Source organism: Pleurodeles waltl, chromosome 2_1 (genome assembly GCF_031143425.1).
Source record: "Pleurodeles waltl isolate 20211129_DDA chromosome 2_1, aPleWal1.hap1.20221129, whole genome shotgun sequence".
Lineage (NCBI taxonomy): Eukaryota > Metazoa > Chordata > Amphibia > Caudata > Salamandridae > Pleurodeles > Pleurodeles waltl.
Window position 1 is genome coordinate 687,411,586 of NC_090438.1, and position 21,633 is coordinate 687,433,218.

Genomic DNA, 21,633 nt, shown 5'->3' on the forward strand with positions numbered 1-21,633 from the left:
TGCAGTATGATATACTCAAAGAATGGCCTGAGACCTCTAGTATGTATATTTGGGAATGTAATGTGAAGTTGTGGTGCAGGGGGAAGCAATTTACAGATTCCAGTAGCAGAGTAGAATTGGGTCAGAATTATTGTTTTCCAACAGCAAGAGTTACCATTAGCAGTACGTCTGTACTGTCGAGACCGTTGGCTTCCAAAAATGTTCTTTTGGGCTGTTTGTAGGACTTTGAGTAATCCATTTTGTGGCTTAATCTTACTTCATTGGGAAGCCAGAGAAGTGCTAGCAGTTGGAGGTTGTGTGGCCAATATAAAATTGAATATGGAGATGGACAGATTTGCTCAAAACTTGAATTGAAAATTAACTTCCGTAGTTTTGTAACAAGCAATCAATTGGAAGCAAAGCTATACGCGAAATGAACATTGTGTGGGTTAACGGCCTGAGCCGTAATGTTTCCTGAAAAAATGATTACACATTATAGTTGGCTACTAAGACTACAGATTAATGGAGGTTACCACGAAACTTACAAATGCCTATACATTTCTTGTAATTAATTTCTGAAACCTCTGAAGCACTTAATATTGAAACAAGTTTCACACCAGGCACCGTTGTGCAAGAAGCGGTTCACAATTTTTTTTATGAGCCTAAGGCTACTTCACTGGGTTTGTTTTCCGTATTAATGCGTTAGAGAAAGTCATTCGTGCTGTGTGTTCATGGCATTTAACAATATTTTTTAAGATTATATTCCTATTTGTATTTATTGGTGAATGATGGTTTGTTCCTGACACAGGGCCTGTGTTGAGAATCCTAGTGAGTGTACAGAAGACCTTTAACGCATGAACCCCTCCGTTTCCTTAAAGGTGTGGCCAGCACACAGTTTTATGTGAAGGTGCTGGTCAGTAAAGGATCATTATAGATGTGCGCCCCCACTGCAATTTGCTTGCAAGACGAACTCCTAGAACATCATTTATGGCAGAAAATGTGAAGATAACTGAAACCGTGATGGTTGGTCAAAGGATGACATCGGATTACATCCCGATTTCATTGTCTCAAATTAAAAGAAATCACTTAAATGAGTTAACATTTTTTGTCTAGGTACGTTGAACACGGTCATAAGGTAGGGGAAATCTTCAGTAACTTAGGCTCTGTTACATGGGTGCAAAGGCTATAGTAAAATGAAGCCCCAAACTTTGTTGGTGCACCTGAGAGAAGTGTTGAACTTAGTCACATGTACATAAATGATTTGGCGCATACTAACGCCATAGATGTCTGCATACCATTATATTTAAGGGAGTTGTTATGTTTAGTTCTCTTTGTAAGCAAATTAATAATGTGGCCACATGGATTTTCTGCATTATCCTTTACAGTCATTCATAGAACGCAGCATTGGTTTCATGGCAGAATCTCTAGAGAAGAATCGCAAAGGATTATTAAACAGCAAGGTCTTGTGGATGGGTAAGCAAATTGCCATAAAAAAGTTATTTCCCGTGTTTGTGGTATTGTGGTTAGTTGCATGATGTCAAAGCAAATTTGATTTACATGACATACAGAGATATATGGACAACATCACTTTAAACTGAGGGTTAAATCATTGTACAGTACAGATGAATGCATTCCAAAATAAGTTGAATTACAGTGAAAACACTTTGGGAGAAAAGTTTGCCAGTGATTAAGAAATAATTTTGTGTGCTGAATAAAATATTTGTACAAACCCTCTGACGTTTGAACCATGGAGGCAGTTGAAGGCTTCCACTCCATCAGCTTCACTGAACCACCTGAGGAAATTGCCTGTGATGCTGGCCATGACCTTGGCTTTAGTTGTACACGGATCTCAAATTGCCAAATTGAAGAGTATCCCTGGGGGGTAGTGGGGTGCCAGAGAGCCCAAGCAAGAAGGCAGTGCCTTAGTGTGGCTTTCCTCCCGTGGCCGATAATCTGATCAATATCCTTGCCCCGGGGACCCAATTTGCTTCGAATGAACTGAGGTGGAATGCAAAAAAAGTCGCAGCCAGGAAATAAAACAAAAACGCAAACAAATTATCGATGCAACATTGCCGGTGCACTGCTAAAACTGGAACGGGCCTATATGCCGGAAGTGTAATGGTGGCTTTGCACGAGGGCAGACAGTGCAACTGACTTGCACAGATTGGAGCCCCAACAATATCTGTGTGGACGCTTGTGAGAGGCGGTCGCTGAAAAGAGCCCAGCTCCGCACTACTCTGACCAGGAGAGTAGTGGAATGACAATGGCCTGGGTAGATTCCCAGGACCTGGCTTCTCGACCTGAGATGAAGGGATGACGAGGCGGCTGTGGCGATTGGAGCAGTGTGCGGTGTGATCAGCAGGCCCAGGTGAGCCTAGAGCAGGCTCCCCACCATGCATGTGGACCTCCGGAGCGAGGCGAAGCAGAGTGATCTGCTTTGCCCCCCGGGTCATGGCTGGTGGGTCCTGGCAGAGGTGGGGAGACTGCAGTGACTAGGGCTGGTGCGCAAGGCCGGTGGGCCGGGTTCAGTCCTACTGCGTCGTGAGAAGAGCACTGGAATGCAGTGGAGCGATGTGGCCTGCTTGGTCCCCCCCAGGGTTGCCTGTTGGGCCTTTGCGTGGAAGGAGGTGCGCTGGGTGCTAGGGCTGTTGGGCCCTGGTGAGCCTAGGGCGGCCCGCTGCAGTGTGGAGGAGTGACAGCACTGAGGAGCAGATCGGGCCGGATTGATCCTAAAACAATGTTCGCTGCGGAGGTCAACTGAGCACTTTGCAGCCTAGGGGCTGGGGAGAGTGCGGGTCTGGTGTGAATTCTCTCACCCCCCCCCCCCCTCACCCTGCCCCCACCCCCCCTATTGACCCCCTTCAGTCCCGCCTCCCCTCTTGGCAGACTCTCCGTGCTGTGCCGTAGCTGACTACCTGAAGCATCATCGTAGCCATGCGGCCTACCGGGAGAGTGCTGGGAGTACTTAGATCCTGCGCATATCTGCCCTTACTACATGAGTATATACTTTGACTGCTAAAAGAATGGAGAAGTGGACCCATTGGAGCCATGTGGGGCAAATCTGAACTGTCATGCTGTGCATGAGACAGCTCCAGAGAATGTGAACAGTGAGTACAGTGCTGCTGGGAGGGGGCAGTGGAGGCACGGAGGTAGAGGTAACATCGTATATCCGTATAGGGGCTGGCTGGTCCACTGCGGCAACACTGGGACCGAATTATTGCACATACTTGTTGGCCGGGAGCAAGATGCCTTGGCTACAACCTGCTATATAGAGGGCCCATATAGGGAAAACAAATGAGCAGCAGGTGGGCCTCATATTTGAGGCTAAGTGCACTGCCTGGCCATCACGTGAGGTGTCTCTAGAGACTGAAAGTTCTAGATCGGCAGCAGCAAGTGGCACCCTAGAAACCACGCTCATCGTGATGCAACAAAGTGTACAATTCATTGATACTAAAATAGATTCCCAGAACTTGCGCATAGACCATATGGCGGCATCATGGCAATCACCTATCAGAAGCTGAACAACGTATCTCGACAAAGAAAGATATGCTCCAAATTACAAAGGAGACCTGTTTGAATGTGGAAAAGGGCCTCTCTCTCATTCAAGCCAAGAACAAAGACTTTGAAGCGAGGTCACGCGGAATCAATATAAGAATTTTAGGCATACCGGAAACCACTAACACTGGCAAGATGGAGTTGTATGTATAGCAATTATTCCGAGATATCTTTGGTGCTGAACACTTCTCTAGTTTACTGGTAGTGGAACGTGCCCACTGTTCCTTAGGGGCAAGGCCTCCTGGGTCACCCGCACGACCAGTCATCGTCTTCCTGCTCAACTATCGTAATACATGATACGGTGCAACACTTAGCACAAGAGTAGACTGCAATACAATATCAAAGTATGGACCTGGAATTCTTCTGGACTTTATGGTGGCAGTTCAAATGGCACAGCGAAGTGAAAAAGGAACTGCAGCGGGTGGGTCTGAAGTATGTAATATAATATCCAGCGGAGGGTTGATCTGCCTGACGAGGCAAAGGTATTCGATGCCCCTCAGGCTGCAATTGAACACATCAAGAAACTAGGACTGGGCCATGGGGCCTTGCTGGACTGAGAAATCCTTGATAAGCTGAGAGCATGGGATGCACAGCTGAAAGGTTGGTTGATTGATCGCAGAAGTGATGGTTGCTTCACTTAAATGATTTGCCTGTAATGTTAATGTTGTTGCATATCAGTTAGTTCCTGGGGTGTACTGCAAGATTTAAAGGCTGCGCGATCCTGTTTAATGGGACAGTTCCCTTTCTGGCTGTCCCCCTAGCGGGAGAGACCCAAGGAATTTAGAGACATCTGCAGGTGGGTTATAGGAGGTATAGTGAATCATGTTCTCTTTGCTTTTAGGCAGTTGGGAATATGTCTTTAGGACGTTGGGTAGGCTAAAGTGGGTGGGGGGGGTTAGTTGGGGTCCGCTTACATCCATTGCTTACCATTGATTGGCTTAATCACTCATTTGCTTGCACTATTCCTCAGCTTGTATGGGCTTTAGTTTCTCCTCTTGTTTTTGTCCCTCCCCTGAAGCATGGATGCATTACATACGTCGTTCCCTTGCTCACTTCTACTTTTTTCTCATTTGTTAAGCACTCCACAAGAGTGCGTGTGTTTTCAAATTGTCTCCCTACTACATTCACCCCTCTGCTGCATTCTGTATGCTCTCGCCTATTTCTCTCTTGCCTCCTGTGTGTTTTGCTCACCAGTTTGTGCTTTTTCCCTCCGTTGCTTTATGATCCACATGCTTTCCTCAACAGTTCCACGTTCCTGTTGCCCATGTGCTTTTTCACCCCACCCTCTATATTGTTTCCCCCAGCCCTCCATGTCGCCACTGACCCCGTTCTCCATTTGGCGTCCCCACAACCTCTCCACGAAAAAAAACCAACACTTTGGCACAACCTTAAAACTTATTTCCAACTCGGAATGTTAAATAAAAAAAGTTCCCCCGTTTTGTACTAAAGTAAACGCCCCATCCCTTGTATATTTGCCCACCATGCCACCCCAGATTACACTTGGCCATATGCAAATCTCTCTTGGTTCTGCTCCAATAGGAACACGCCAAGCAGAACTGCCAAGCCAGCTTCTCTCGAACACATGCAATCCTATGAAATGAAGCAAGCCTTTTTTTCTTTTTTTACTATTTAGCCATGCAGCACAGCATAGGGGGCGCTGCAAAGCAATGCTAAAAACTGTTGGATGATAACCCTTGGCTTTGCCAGTGCTTCTCTTGTTGATGTGCATTTTCCAGTGCTTCAAGATTTTAATCACACATCCGATGATTTGTGTGTAAGCGTTTATTCCAGTAGTTGTAAAAAGGAAACAACTGCAGCAGAGCTTTTAAAAACAGGTATTTGGGAATTACAGAAAGGTATATTGGATAACTGGAAGAAAGTACCAGTGTGTAGCTAGCTCTACCAAAGGAGAGCAGAGGAGAGGCAGAAGTAGCATAAAGCATATTAGGATTTGGCAGTCTCGGACCAAATTGGTACTTAGCATTAAGTAGATGGATTAACATTGTATGAATTGTTTGGGAGGGAAGAATTAGAATGCGGGCATAGCAGGTGGGAATCAGGACTGTTTGGTGAAGTCTGGAAGTAAGAGCAGAGAGATAGACTGGTGGGTGTCCTGAGGAGTTTGAAAACTCACCTTTATTCTGAATGTCCTCATCTGAAACCAGTCCAAAGTATTCAAGCTGTGTAGTCCAGTGCAAAAGTTGTCAAGATTTTGGATATTTGCAAAAATGAAAGAAAATTCTGGAAGTGTGATTAATTCCCATCTGCAGCAGTAGGACTCAAACAGAAAACTATGAATTGTGTGAGAAGAACATATGAACATCTTCTGTTGGCTTAACACTCTCCTAGCTCAAGACTAATGAAACCATGAAAGATGCTATGAGTTAGATTTTAAGAGATTTCTTTTTCTCCTTGTAGGCTATTCCTCCTGAGAGACAGCCAGAGTAACCCAAAGGCATTTGTCCTTTCACTCTGCCATCACCAGAAAATTAAACATTTTCAAATCCTGCCAGTAAGTGATTTTAATTTCAGTGCTTCTGCTTTGAACAACCGGTATGCATACATGGATTATGTGACTAGGTCTTAGTGTACTGTGCGGGCTAGAAATACTTGCAAGAAGAGTAACCTTGGAGTTCAGGATTTAGATCTAAAGCTGCAAATAATTATCTCTCCTTTGGAAATCAAGTTGAAAATGTAAGGTGCCTGCAGCTTCCCGCATGGTTTGTACTAGCAGTTGCCTCAGTCTGTTCTTTTTACAATGTTTATTAAAGACGTATTACTGAAGGCTGTACCAGTATTGTAATGGGCACCACATTTTCTGTTCAGTGAAGATAACCAGACGCAGAATTTGGAATGCAGGCAAGTAAATTGTCCATCTGCCTCTTAGAATCTTAACTGATGATCACGACTGTTAGAATAGAGAAGCTTCATCCCCAATTAAGTGGTGTCCAAAAAGACACTACATCTGGTAATTTTAACAAAAAAAATATTTTTAAAGCGTCTTGACATACGGAGATGTCTGATCTGGCTTCGGAATCGAAACCATAGATTTTAGTTTAAGTTTTCATGATTCATAGTCTAGCATTTGCATATCAGCTTGCATGCGTTTTTCATATGGACGCTTCTCATACAGGATGCAGCTGTTACTTTTCCCTGGTTGAATGAGCCCTAGGTTTTCCAAGTAGCAGCCCATTTGTCCCCCACTGGTAACAAAAAATACAGGAAATAATCCACCTTGCTAAAGCTTGTTCAGACCTAGCTGGGCTCCTATATAACTGCCATAGTTAAACTGGTTTAAATTTTGTCTTTGGGCCTGAATTGATAGAAATACCAAACTGTTAACATTAAATTAATGGAAACACCTTTCAGCCAGAGGTGAAGAATTGCTAAAAAAAAAAACCTTAAAGCAATAGACTGATTAATGTGAAACTAAGAAACTACTTTGGGGAAAGCAAGAGGAATTACTTCTCATCAATGCCCTGTTGGAGTGGAACACATAGAGGTTCTGAGGCAGCTTACTAGCTTTATGGGCAGAAGTTCAAGCAACCAGAAATCCTGCCATAATGTTTTTTTTAGAAAGTATCTAGTGGCTTGACTGTATTTATTGGAGAGTTTTTTTTTTTTTGCGTACATGATTCAACGGTATCTGCCTTTTACAGTGCACATCAACCATTCTTACAACAGTGATTACATAGATCAGTGGTTCCCAACCTGTGGTCCGGGGACCACCGGGGGCCCACAAAGCCTCCTCAGGGGGTCCGCAACTGCTCAGAAAATTAAATATTAACAGATTGGGTCCTCAGCTTTCAGTAATGACTCGGGGTTGGGGGGGGGGAGGGGTCCCCAGATTCCAACAATGATTCAGTGGGGTTCCCTGGGTTCCAGTAATGATAAAGTGGGGATCCACAGAAGTCCAAATGCTGGGAAGCACTGACATAGATCTACATCAAGTTGTATATTAATTACATAATATACAAACTGTCAGTTATTACAAATGATGGGTTAGTTAGGCCAGTAAATTACCTAATGTAAGAATAAACGAAGGACTCTTTGGGAAGATAGCAGTCTTTACCATGATACATACTCTTATGGTTAGACCTCTACCGCTCCTATTGTAACCTAAGTTGGATTGGGGTATAATGCCGGACTTGCTGGATTGCATTTGACTTTCCTGTTGCTCCGACTCCAATTCTTGCTGATATTTTCATACTTATTGCATTTGTTTCTACTGTTTTTTTTTTCTTCTTGTCGTTTCTCTATTCTCATTTACTCTGTCGCAACCAAGTCGCGAATGTTATTGAAGGGGTATATCTTGAATTTACCACTTCGTTGTTTGCTGTGACAGCTATGTTTATAATTACCATAATGTTGACTTTTTATTGGGTTATATTTAATTAATATGAAGTTTCAAAATGTTCATTTACAGCCTTGACAAAGCCCCTGTCCTGCGAGCCCATAAGGGACGAAGCACATAGCTCTCATATTAGAAAAATAAAGAAACAACGTCAGCCATTTGGATGAATATATTTTCTACAATTTCTACAATTTCTACTGTTCACCAGGCAGGTCGCTCCCCTCACCGCCACGCAGCCCCTGTGTGACCGCTGACCGCTGCTCCTTACCTGTGTCCTGTTGCGCCGGAAACAACGACATCACCCCCTCACAGGACCTCTGCGACTCACTCGCCTCGTTCTTTCACCGCAAGATCGCCGACATACACGACAGCTTCGGCGCACAGACCACGCACCCAACCACCAAACCGACGCCCCCCAACACCACCCTCCGCGCCTGGACCCCGGTCAGCACCAAAGACACCATCCATACGATGAACACCATCCATTCCGGATCACCAACCGACCCATGCCCCCACCACGTCTTCAACAAGGCCGACTCCGTCATCGCACCCCATCTCCGGGACATCATATTTGCTCCTTCAACACCGCCACCTACCCGGAGAGCTGGAAGCATGCCGAACTCAGCGCCCTCCTGAAGAAACCATCAGCAGACCCCACCGACCTCAAGAACTACCGCCCATCTCGCTCCTTCCGTTTCCTGCCAAAGTCATCGAGAAGACCGTCAACAGACAGCTTGCCGCCTTCCTCGAGACTAATGGATCCCTCGACCACTCACAGTCCGGCTTCCGAGCCAACCACAGCACAGAGACCGCCCTCATCGCAGCCACTGACGACATCCGAGCCCTGCTCGACAACGGGGAAACAGCAGCCCTCATCCTCCTGGACCTCTCCGCAGCGTTCGACACTGTCTGCCACCCCACCCTAGTGCAGCGCCTCAGCAACATCGGAATTCAAGAGAAGGCACTAGAGTGGATCATCTCGTTCCTCGCCGGAAGAACCCAGAGAGTCCGCCTCCCCCCGTTCAGATCCGTGGCCACCGAAGTCATCTGCGGCGTACCACAAGGATCATCACTCAGCCCCACCCTCTTCAACGTCTACATGAGCCCCCTCGCAGCCATCGCACGCCATCACAACCTCAACATCATCTCCTACGCCGACGACACCCAGCTGATCCTCTCCCTCACCAACGACCCAGCCACCGCCAGAACCAACCTGCACGAAGGGATGAAAGACGTAGCCGAGTGGATGATGAACAGCCGCCTGAAACTGAACTCAGACAAGACGGAAGTCCTCATCCTTGGATCATCACCCTCTGCCTGGGACGACTCCTGGTGGCCCCCTGCCCTGGGCAGCGCACCCAAACCAACGGACCACGCACGCAACCTGGGCTTCATCCTGGACTCCTCCCTCTCGATGACCAGACAAGTCAACGCCGTCTCATCATCATGCTTCAACATCCTACGCATGCTCCGAAAGATCTTCCGATGGATCCCCACCGAAACCAGGAAGACGGTCACCCAGGCACTCGTCACCAGCCGACTGGACTACGGTAACACCCTCTACACCGGAACCACGGCCAAACTACAGAAAAGACTCCAAGGCATCCAGAACGCCTCCGCACGCCTCATCCTTGACATCCCCCGACACAGCCACATCTCCGGACACCTGAGAGACTTGCACTGGCTCCCCGTCAACAAGAGAATCACGTTCCCCCTCCTCACCCACGCACACAAGGCCCTCCACGACCTGGGCCCCAGGTACCTCAACAACCGCCTGACCTTCTACACTCCCACCTGCCAGCTACGATCGACCAGCCACGCCCTCGCCGCCGTGCCACGCATTAGAAAAGCCACCATGGGAGGAAGATCCTTCTCCTACCTGGCAGCCAAGACTTGGAACTCCCTCCCCATCCACCTCCGTCTGACCCAAGACCACCTCTCCTTCAGGAAGCACCTCAAGACCTGGCTGTTCGAGCAGTAGCGGTCCCTCCTCCCCCAGCGCCTTGAGACCCTCCGGGTGAGTAGCGCGCTATACAAATTTCTTGATTGATTGATTGACAATTCTGATAAATTTAGTACTGTACCTGATTTTTTTTTTTTTTAAATAAATTGCCAGCACCTGTGGATTTTGTAATCTATTTTTTAATCTGATTATTTAATAGACCGAAGAGATGATTAACAAAGGGATTTCAGTCTTAGTCTACCTCTTCCATTCCTTCTCCCATTTCAGGGGTTGAATGCAAATATTAAATAGATCATGAGAGAGACCAGGCTTGTAGGACCCTACAATAGAGTTTAACTTCCACTGCCTGAAACAAGGTAAAATGGACTGCTTGCGCTCTGTTATTTAAAAACTAAGCTATCCATTTCTGTGCAATCTGAAATGTCAGGAGCCCCAGCATGGCATAGTATAGTGTTATGATTCACCTTGTCAAAGGCTGCTGACAAAGGAAGCAGGACTAATGCTGAGACATGGCCCACATCCAAGTGCATCCCAAGGCCATCCATGTCTAATAGTATCACAGTTTCAGTGTTCTATTAGGGATGAAAACCTGCTTGCTGAGGGTCAAGGAACTTAGAATTATACAGATGCATACTAAGTTCCTGGAAGCAGGACTAATGCTGAGACATGGCCCACATCCAAGTGCATCCCAAGGCCATCTATGTCTAATAGTATCACAGTTTCAGTGTTCTATTAGGGATGAAAACCTGCTTGCTGAGGGTCAAGGAACTTAGAATTATACAGATGTATACTAAATTCCTGAGCAGCATGAGATTCCAGGAGTTTGGTGCAGTAAGGCAATAGGGAAAGGGGGCAGTATTTCTTTAATACCTCTGGATCATTACCACTTTTTTTTTTTTTTTAACTGTAGTACTATGGCACTATGACTGTGTTAACGAGGATTGTGAAAAGTAGAGTGGGAGGGGAGAGGATGGGAAGAGTGGAACTTGTTTTAGGATGGGGAGAGGTGAGGAGGGTTGGTCGAAGGCTAGTGTTTGTGGTGAGGACCACGAGTTATTGGGTCAGGTGTCTGGGATGTGTTAGGTGCCTCCTAGGCCAGATTTTTTTTTAAATGATTTTTATTGGTTATTGAATGACAACCCATAATGACTTCATTCCAATATTTCTACAAAAACTTTGACAGTATTCAGGCTCTCTTTGTAAACATATGCCCACTCCCTTTATTGCTGCACAGCTTTTCTGGAAGCCATTTCCACATGGTAAAGAGACACTTATGTGAGGTGCATCTCATTGGACAGCAAATAAACATCCACCAGCCGCAGTCAGTCGCGGGGAACTCTCCGCTCATTATCCTGTTGCCCAACTCAATTACTTATGTGCACCCTCAGACTCTGTCTCACAGGCCCTCAAACATCTTTTTTCTGCCCCCCCCCCCCCCCTCCAACCCCCATGTGATCCTCAGAAAGCTGCACATCACAGACCTCCCTCGCACCAATCTCCTAGATCATCAGACGTAGACTTGCGTTCCCACCGCATCTGCACCCATGTGGCTATGTCAACTGATAGTTTTTTGTGTCTTCGTACATGGTTCATCCTCACATCCTCTGCCATTGCCCATTCTGACACACCCTTGAGCCAGTCCTTATATCTAGATGATGCAGGGCTTAGCCATTTAATAGAAATGCAACGTTTTGCCAGCAGGAGCCCTGTAGCACAAATTTGCGATTACGTTTTTGCCCTTTGGTGCAGGGATCTGCCCCAACAGGAGGACCTTGGGTGTAGGTGTAATCGCCCAGCCCATGGGTATCTAGGTTTGTCACCACTTCTCCCCAGAAAGGCGTCAAGGATGGGCAGCGCAACACCGTATGCATAAAGTCTGCTGATGAGGCGCCACAATGTAGGCCAGCTATCTGATCGGGTGGAAGAGATGTTGCAAAGCCGTTGGGGCGAGGTAAGCTCAATGTGTTATATTGAATAAGTTTAAACCGCATTTTGGAGCTCACTGATTTGGGATCCTCGAACAATCGCTCCCACTCCCGGGTGGTCATTGCTTCTCTAAATGTTTCTTCCTGCTTAACCAGGGCCTTGGGTATTATCTTGGGGAGATCTTCCCTTGGTGCCCTATAGACATGGGATATTAGCCGGTGGCCCCCAGACATGTTCAGGAGAGTTGTTAAAGTGTGGGAGATTTGTCATTCCTCCGGGGAGGAGGGCCATAGGGTGTGTGCCGTCGCCAGTATTTTAACGTATTGCAGATACTGTCCTGAACCCAATAAAAGGATTCAGTAGCTTCCTCCTGGGTGATAAACTTGCCTTCCAGGTAGAGATCCCATGAAAACTGAACCCACAGTCTCTCCACTTTTGCATGGACATTGTCTCAGCTATTCTGGCCAATAATTGTATTTCCCAAATCGGCATACCTCTTGTGATAGGGTTTGGCGTAGCACATAGCAGTTTACGTTCATGGGCCACACACATGATGCACCAAGAAAGGCACATCTTTTAGCATCTGCCTGTCACCCATAAGCAGAGCAGACAGAGTTGGGTACCATAGGTGCCTTTTAAGAGAGTCTTCTCCCAGTTGTCGCCACGATCCAGCCAGTAGACAGCATGTTGCAGGGGAGATGCCAAGTAGTATAATTTTAGGTTGGGAAGTCCAATCCCACCACGCTTAAGCATGGAAAGGCCCACCCTTTTCCTCCTGTTAGCCCAAAGCAGATCCAGAATCAAATCAGTCCATCCAGCTGACTGAAATATCGCCAGGGGATTTCATAGTGTATTCTGGAGCCCGTACCTGGGAAGCACCCACCATTTTGACAATTATGCCCTGCCAATTAGAGAGAGTGGGAGGTCTCTCCAGAATCTAATGGATGCCTTCAGCCCTTCCAACACTCTACCCAAATTGAAGTCATGGAATTTACCTTCAGTATGTGCTAACCTTATCCCCAGATATCGGAGTCCCTCCACTCCCAATGGGAGCCCCACTCGCATCCCAAATAAGGTACCCACTAGGAACAGGTGGAACTTGCGGATATTAACCTAGAGTCTAGATCCCTCCCTGAAGAGTTGCAAGGCATTCAGTATTATAGGAACTATGTATTCCGGTTGGTGTACATAAATCAGGGTGTCATCCTCATATAAGGAAACCACATGCATGATCTCTCCTACCAGCTTCCCCCATGGCCGTAACACCTGGCATAGGAGTTCAGCCAGTGGTTCCATGGCTAGGGCAAACAGAAGGGGTGACAAAGGGACACCCCTGTCTGGTCTCTGGAGAAATGGATCTTATTGACATTGTCTCCTGTGCGCATGTGGGCCAATGGGTCTGTGTACAGCAGCTTAACGCATGCAATGTAGCTTAAACCTAGGCCCATATTCTCCCTTATAAACCATAGGTACGCCCTCTCCACTAAACCAAAGGTCTGCTCGATGTCAAGCACAAAAGTGTAGGGGCTGTCCCTCGGGTACGGTGCATGATATATATGTGACAGGTAACCGAGATTATGCATAGTGTTGCAGCATGGTATAAAACCACACTGATCAGTGTATAAATGCTGACAGATGTGTGAGCAGTCGGATTGCCAGAACACCACTAAGCATCAATCAGCGTCCTGACTGGTACACCTGCTGCCTACTGTCAGAACAGCCCCTCGTTCCCACAGTATGCCACCCTCTACGAGTAGTCTGAGACGGTAGACTGTATGCACACGTTTCTCCAGCCTATGGTAGATCAACAGGTCTCTATAAGCCTGTTGCCAGTCCTCCAATTTCTGTGGTTGTGTAGGGAGTATTTTCTCCAGTGCACTCAGTTTGACTTCTTGATGGTTAAGGTCACCATCAAGCTGTTTTCTGATGCCATGTGTAGTTTTTAGGCAGATTTCTCTCAGGACCACTTTCATAACCTCCCAGTCGCACACCCTAGTCACAGATGTCCCCCATTATTCAGTCAGCATGTAAAAGTCCTTTTCTTACCCTCACCTCAAAGGGTGTGGTTGAGGGAATCAGTCAAAGCCTCCCCGGATGGTGCCATAAGGGGAATCACTGGTTGGCTAAAGCCATTTCCTAAACCACTAGCAATTGGGAATGATAAGATATGTATCTGGCAAGGTAGGAGATGGAAAGCAGTCTCAAACAAAGCAGTAATCCAGCCAGCTGTACATCTTCGTAGCTGGTGTATAGCAGGTGTAGGCCCTAAGGCTTGGGTGTTTATGCTGCCTGGGCTCGAACAGTGTGCATTCCCTTAAGATGCCAGTCAGCTGTCACGTGGGGTTTCCTGTAGGACTTCAATGGATCTCGGTCCAGTGTCCCATCCATGACAATTGCAGTCCCCTGCAAGGGCAACTACAGCTATTAAGCAGGGGCAGCGGCTGCAACCACTTCTCTATAACAAGTCCTACTATCCACTTCTGGTACATACACAGTGATCAGGCATTCATCTCTTCCATCCCATAACCGAGCAATATCACATAACCCCCTCTGGGTCAAGGATGTGTCCCTTATGTTGGAATGGTATTCCAGGGGCCACCCATATTAAGACACCCCTAGTAAAACCATAGTAGGATGTTGCATAAATCTGGTCCCATCAACGCTTTTGAAGATTAGGAATGCAGTTTCCCCTGATGTCTCTCTTGTAGTAGGGCAGTCGAAATGTGGTAACATTTTAAATTGGAATAGACGTGACAACGCTTCTCCAGTTGGGCCAGGCCCCTCACATTTAAAGTCAACAGCTTAAAAGTGTCAGCCATACTGTATCGTTTGCATCCCATCCCCCTCCTCTATCGCCTCTCCCTCCCCCCCCCAAATTCACATCCAGTCTTTGATAACCAGCCCTAGCAGGCTTAATCCCATCAACCGCAAGGAGCAGCATAAATCCCCTTCAAACCATAAAACAAGAATTTCCACAATTTCCCCCCTCCCCTTAAGCGGTGAAGCCACTACACTGTACCAGAACCATGTCTGGGCAGAGACAAGCTTTTACCACCCCATTACCATTTCTAATGACAATCCCAAATTCCAGCCTAAACAGGTAACCTAGTAACTAACTACGCTACGCTAGAGGTCAGCGCAAAAGGAAGACGACGACGCCGAAGCTCTCAAGCCGCCGCCCTTCACCTGAGCCCCTGAAGGTCTGTAGGCTCGGCCAGCTCTACATAACAATTCAAGAGTCATAATACCAAGTGTTCAATGTCTAGGTCTGCGTGTACTATGCCCAAGACAACATGCTCCCTTGTGGCGGTCTAAATTGTCAATTAAGGTAGTGAAAGTCCCGTTATCACCCTGTCTTTAGTGGTGGTTTTATAGCATGAGTTCTGATCGGATTAGCTGCGGTGTAGAGGCGCTATTGTCGTAACAGCTGCAGATCTCTTAAGGTGTTTCCCCATCAGTGCTGTCCGTGCATATTGTCCAGAAAGTCTCATGCGTTCGCCCTTGCAGGTGGTTCCGTAAGGGTTCCGTCTGATCTCGCCACTATCCGGCCCGTCAGTTTGGAGGATAGCATGTCACCGCGGCTAGGTGATGCTGCTTCCTTGGCCAGATGTGGGGAGGTTTCAAGAATTTCTGTTCGGTTTTGGAAGTGAGTACCCTTAAAGGTTCGGTTGTCTGATAGAGAAGCAAGTGGGTTAAGAAAGTCCTGTTGGTGAGGTCTGAATAGGTTAGGGAAGCCTTGGTTCGACAGGAAGGGGAGGTACCAGACAGATGTGTAATAAGATGTGGAGGGCGGCATATAGTTAAGTGAAGAAAAAGTTGGTAGAAGATAGGTGAATGTTGGGAGAAGTTAGATGCAAAGGTTTAGCGGTGGCGCATAGGGAGTTTTTAGGGTTGTAGCAAGTGCCTGGTTTGTGGAAAATTGGGTCATTGGGACTAGTAGCCCGGAATCCCGGTGGGGTTAGCATATTCAGTGTTGTCAACCGTGTCATGTGCTGATATGGGGAACGTTGGGGAGCGGAGAAGTCTGGGAGAGGGCTACAAATGGTCATTGCAATGTTTGGCTCTATGTTGGGGACAGTGGAGAGATGTGAAATGGGGAATAACACGGGGTAAACAGGCGGAGACAGGCTTGCAAATGTTGGGGTTGGCAGTTTGTTTGTGGGTCCTGGGGTAAAATGGGTTGGATGGGTCATTATGTCAATGAGGTCAGCAGTGATGTGAGGGTGTAACTGGAGGGGTCTCCAAGTCTGAAGTTGGAGGAAGGATTTGGCTGAAAGGGGCAGCTATGACAATGTAACGTTGCTGTAGATGGGGTGATGGAGAGCAGAGGGGCAGATGATATGGGGGATGTTGATTGAAGGTTTTAAGAAGCAGGGGTGGGTTTTGGGGTGGTGGTTGGGATATAGGGCTGCAAGTAAGTGGTGAGTCTCATTCGGGGGGGGGGGGGTTAGGGGGGAGACTGGTGGGGAGTGGGGGAAATGAGGTTTGGTTGCAGGGGTGTCTGAGGGTGAAATCATCATGCAACGTAGAGAAATTGAGTTTGAAGATTGAGGTTGTGCTCAGCTGCTTGGACCAGGATATAGCCATGCAGATAGTAATCTTAAATCCATATGGGATTTTGGCTGATTTAAATATGCGTAGATTAGCAAGTGGAAAGCCTTCTTTCTAACCATATATGCAGATTAAGTCAATTTGTTTGGCAGAACTTCCGAGTACAGTAGTAAAGGCCTGGCGTGAGTGTCTCCGGAGTTTTTGTGCACTCTGCTTAAGGTTTTTGGAGGCATTTTGTGGGCGATTGGGAGGGTAGATGGTTTTGAACAAATTAGGGCTGATTTTATGCAGTCAGTCAGTTGTCGAATCCATCGATTATGTGAGAATGCTGTTTTATTTTAACTGTAAAGAACTATGTTTGACATTTTGTAACTGATTCGCACTATTCATACAGCTAACGCACTTTAGTTACAGTCGATAAGATAAGTACTGTGAGATAGGGTGATGACATAAGTGACGTGGTAATTCGAACATGCCCTTCACTGTGTATCAATTTCAGTGTACTTCTACATTTCTTTATTTTTGTGTTCCATTACTAAGCCAGTAGGTGGAGCTCCTGGTCTATAATTTATTTCAGCAGTCTGCTGTCGCAAGTCACATTTGGGCCCGTGGCAGCCTAGGTTGGCACTGCCAAATCTACATCCCAACTCTCAGAACGGCGCGCGTCGGTACACCGACCCTCATCAGGGGCATAGCTTCGGGGAGCGGAGGGTGGGAGTTTTGGGGGCGTTACTCCGCCCTCCAGTAGATGTATTTTGTGATAAATAGTGATAAATAGTTGGGTACAGGTGCTTTGAGTCTGGTGTGGTGGCCGGATCCGCATTCCTCTCCCTTTGGACTACCCTTTAAGCGTCTTTCCTGCACCCTGCTTGTCTTATAATGTAGTATATTCTGTATCAGCGTAAATGTTGGGAAGTCTGAGGCTTTCCAGGTATACACAATTTATGTGGGCGGTTATGTCTGATTTTGCGCAGGCCGGTGAGCGGCCCAGCAAGTAGCTTCCCACAGCCTCCTGCTTCCAGTGCACAAGTCCATAAAAATGGGGAGAGTGGAATTGCCAATTTAGGCAGTATACAAGACACAACGTGGCGCATGACATCCTAGTGCGTGACATCACGGCACATGACCGCACATGATATCACATGTAGTGACATCCGATCTTAAGACCTCACACGTCTGTTTAGCAGGTCTATCATGAGTACATTTGAGCTTATTACAATATTTAACAAATTAGATTTTACGTCGGGATGTGCCATAAATGTGACGCAACCCTGATGCAAAATCTGAGCCTCCACGTATACTTTTTTTTTTTAAACCCTGCCACAAAGAAATTGGCAACACATAAAAATTAAAATTTTCCACAACCTGCTGAGCAGAAAATCTGGATTTTATTAAAGACATAGAGGCTAAGAATGTGCAAATCTTCTTTTATTGCCGGCTCACAGCAGCAGCAATAGAAAGAATTTAGAATATTCTAGTTAAGTATAGAGTTCAGCAACACAAGATAAAATCAGAGTGCGGAATCAAAAATCCATTACTTCAATCGCACAAATGCGACTGTCCAGAATACCATTTCAATAGTCTTCTTAATCTGTAAGAGAAAAAAACACAACTAACTATGGTGGGTTACAGTGTTGGGATAATCCAAGCCTCCATGTCTTTAGTAAAATCCAGATTTTCTGCCCAGCGGGCTGTTGAAAATCTACATTTTTATGGCATGACACAGAGGCTAATATTATTCAAGTTTAAAGTGCTGTTAAAACATTATCAATAGCATATACAACAGGTTTGATATTGCAAGCTTTGAACATGTTCTCATTCAACCAATCAGCAGCTCTTAAGATATCTTGTAGGCTGCCTCCCAGGACAAAAGCCTTTGAAGCTGGTGCACCCCTAACCGAGTGCGCTCCAGCTTACAAACATCCATACCTCCTTCTCTCATGACCTCTTTCACCCATCTTGCCAAAGTCTGAGGTGAAACCACGCTTTGAGGCCATCTGTAAGAAATGAGTAATTGAGTAACATTGTTTCTCAAATTTTCAGTTCTTTTCTCATACTCTTTCAGGCATGTAACCACAGTCTCATTCAATTCAAACTAAGGGTAGAATATAGAAGTAGACAGTTTTCATTCCTCTTCTAATATAGAAGCAAACACCATCTGGTTGCTAGGCTTTAATCATACCATCCAAAGCCCTTACATCTGAAGTGGTCCTGAAGGATACTACACATAGCAATATTGCCAGTTTGTAAGAAATAAACTTGAGATGGGGTATAGTTGTCAAACTTACTAGAACCATAATAGCTGACAACATCCCACAAAGAAGAATACTTGGAAACAAGAGGATTAAGGACTAACGTACTCTGCATGTTTTTTCTGGTTAGTGTATTTTGTCCTACAGCCGTACCGTCTACTAAGCAATGACTAGCTGCTGTCTCTAATCAATAGATGTTCACAGTCCTATATGACAATCTGGATCCAAGCAACTCAGTCAAGTAATTTCTATGGGCTATATCTTTTGAAACTGGATCATAATTCTATTGAACACACCAATAACCCGATTTTTTCCAAGACATTCTATATGCCTTCCTGGTTCTGGACACCCAGGATTCTAATATGTTTGAAAGCTTCAGCTGAAATACCTGGGATTTCCCACTTTCTCCTGGAATCTTCCAGGCCATCAAGCCTAGAAGTCCCTGTTCTATTAGAGGGTGATAGTCTCTTTCTGGTCCTAAAGTTTCCTTTCTGAAGGATGGTATCAGGAGGGGAAGTTTATTACCATTTATTTGAAGATTGGGGGCCAGGTTTGTGATCTCCAAATTGGGATTACTATCATAGCTGTTTCCTCGCATTTGCATAATTGGAGACTAACTCTATCATATCAAAACGAGGTAAAGCATAAGGAACTAGACCCCTCCATTCCTGCAGAGAAGCATACATTCCCCAAACCCTGGATCTGGTCTCCAGCTGAAAAAGTTCAGTGTTCAGGCTGTCTGCAAAGAGATCTACAAAAAAAAGGGCCCCAATCTCTTGAATGCTCAGAAAATCTGTTCAAACACCAATTGCTCGAATCTTACAAATTCCTTGGAAACCAATCGGCCTCACCATTGTTCACACCAAGAATATATTCTGCCGCTATCGGAATACCCTTGCTCAAACAATATCCCCTAAACTTTTGCCAAATCTGCTAGACCTTTCAAATGGGGGTCCACCCATCTTGTTGACATATCTGACAGCTGATACATAGTCCATACAGAGCATCACACATTTCATCAATCATTGGGTAAAGCAACATACTGCAAAAGAACCTGATAACAATTCTAAACAATTAGTGTGTAACTTCCTCTCTTGGACTGTCCAGTGTCTACTTGTGTATGAGTCACCACAGATCACGCCCCATCCTTGTAAGATCACATCTGACTATCACTATCTCTGGCTCCTCCCTGAAAATCGCCTTGCCATTCCATGCCTCTGCATTCTTGAGCCACCACTTCAACTCCTCTAGGGATTCCTGATTTAAGGTTATGATCTGGCAGCATGAACAGTTGATTCTTAAGTATTTTGTTTCCAGTCTCTGAAGGACCCAATAATACAGAGGTCCTAGGAATATCACCTGAATCGTCTAGGACAGGAGAGGCCTAAAATCCTTTCTTAACTCCTATCACAGTTTCTTTTGGTCTTAATTCTGCTTGGATCGTGTCCACAACAAAACCCAGAAACTGTTTTTCCTGACTTGGGATCAAAGATGACATTTTGTTTACCACAAAGCCAAGATACTCTATTAACCCTAAAGTCCTATTTGAATGTTTAAATAATATGTCCTTATGCTGACCGATAATTGGAATGTCGTCTAAATTGAGTCCCACTCCCTTTGTCCGTAACAATGTTCTTACTGGGCAAAGCACTTTGGTGAAGCACCAAGGTGCTAAGGAAAGGCCAAACGGGAGACTGTGGAATTGCCACAGCTTCCCCGTTCACCCGAATAGAAGATATTTCTGGTGAGGGGGGCCAAATCGGAAAAGTCAGGTATTCATCTTTGAGATCCAACCTTGTTAACCAATCTCCTTTCCTTAAAACATCCCTCAACAGATAAATTCCTTCCATTTTGAAGTTTTGATATACCACCCATTCGTTCAGTTCTGTTAGACTTATCACTGGTCGTAAACCTTTGTCCTTCTCTACCAGAAATATATTGCTGATAAAACCTAAGCCACCATCTGTGACTTCCTGAATGACCTCCTTTGCCAATAAATGTTCTACTTCTTGTATTACTAACTTTGAATCTCTCTCTCTGAGAATCTTATTCCTCGACATTGTTGACTGAACTGGTGTATCTATAAATTCCAGTCTGTATCCCTTCACAGTCCCTGGAACCCAGGGGTCCTGCGTCACAAGTCTCAAATTCTCACAAAATTTGGCCAACCTGCCTCTAACCTGTAGAGGGATATCTGAAAAAAGTTTTTTGAAATTCTCACCTGTGGACACGCCTCTTTGTCTTTGATCTCCTCTAGAGGACCTTCCTCAAAACTATTGTCTCTGGGGATAGAAACCTTGATAGGACCCAGTGAATCTGGTGTCACGTCTCATGAAGGGTCTTGAAATAGATTATCAGCTGAGGAACTGACTTCATTCTCCTGGCCCTAGCAAAAACCTTATTCTGAAATACTTTTTATTTTAATTTTATTTTTTTATAATCTTTTTGTGATTTTTGTATTTAGTTAAAAGCTCCTACATATTTGGCCATCTCCTTGATGAAGTCATCACTGAAACGTTGCCCATGAAAAGATGGGCCTCCTTCCTTACTTGCCAATTCAATTAATTTGGGGTAAATTTTGAGGAGGATACGCCTTTTCTCATTAGAAAAGGCCATGTTAGCTTTACTCAAAAGCCAGATGGCTATTTGGGCCCACAAGCATAATTCTATGGGGTCGACTGGTGAGTCTTTGACATACGCAAAATCAACCATGCCAAACATCTTGGTTAGTGGTCCAATTACGTCTAAAAGACGATCTTGGCATGACTTCAGTCCTCTGTCAGGGCCTTTGCTTATGTCTTTTCCACTTTTATTAATAAATGCCACTACTTTGTGGTCCATTTCTGAAGTCTAAGCCACTGTGGCTGGGAGGGAAGGGCATTGAAACTCTGACCTTAGTAGAGATCTCACTTCTTTAGGTATCTCTCTTCTCAACCAAAATGAAATGTAATCCGCTATGTGCTGCGAAGGATCCCCCACAGGGGATAATGGGTGTTTTATTAAGGGGGAGACGGGCGGGGGGTGAAACAATTAATTCCCAAAAGGATCAATTA

At 45.6% G+C, this 21,633-nt stretch overlaps 1 protein-coding gene across 6 annotated transcripts in view; it reads left to right on the plus strand.

The window, feature by feature from the left end:
• Positions 1-21,633, plus strand: part of GRB10 (growth factor receptor bound protein 10) — a 573,160-nt gene that overhangs the window by 542,626 nt on the left and 8,901 nt on the right. For all 6 annotated transcript variants that reach the window (XR_011199846.1, XM_069216800.1, XM_069216783.1 and 3 more), the window contains 2 exons: positions 1,365-1,452; positions 5,953-6,046. Coding sequence is in view for 5 of the 6 variants with exons in the window: in XM_069216800.1 (XP_069072901.1) it covers positions 1,365-1,452; positions 5,953-6,046 (182 nt within the window). In the remaining variant the exon portion in view is untranslated. The remainder of the gene's footprint in view (positions 1-1,364; positions 1,453-5,952; positions 6,047-21,633) is intronic.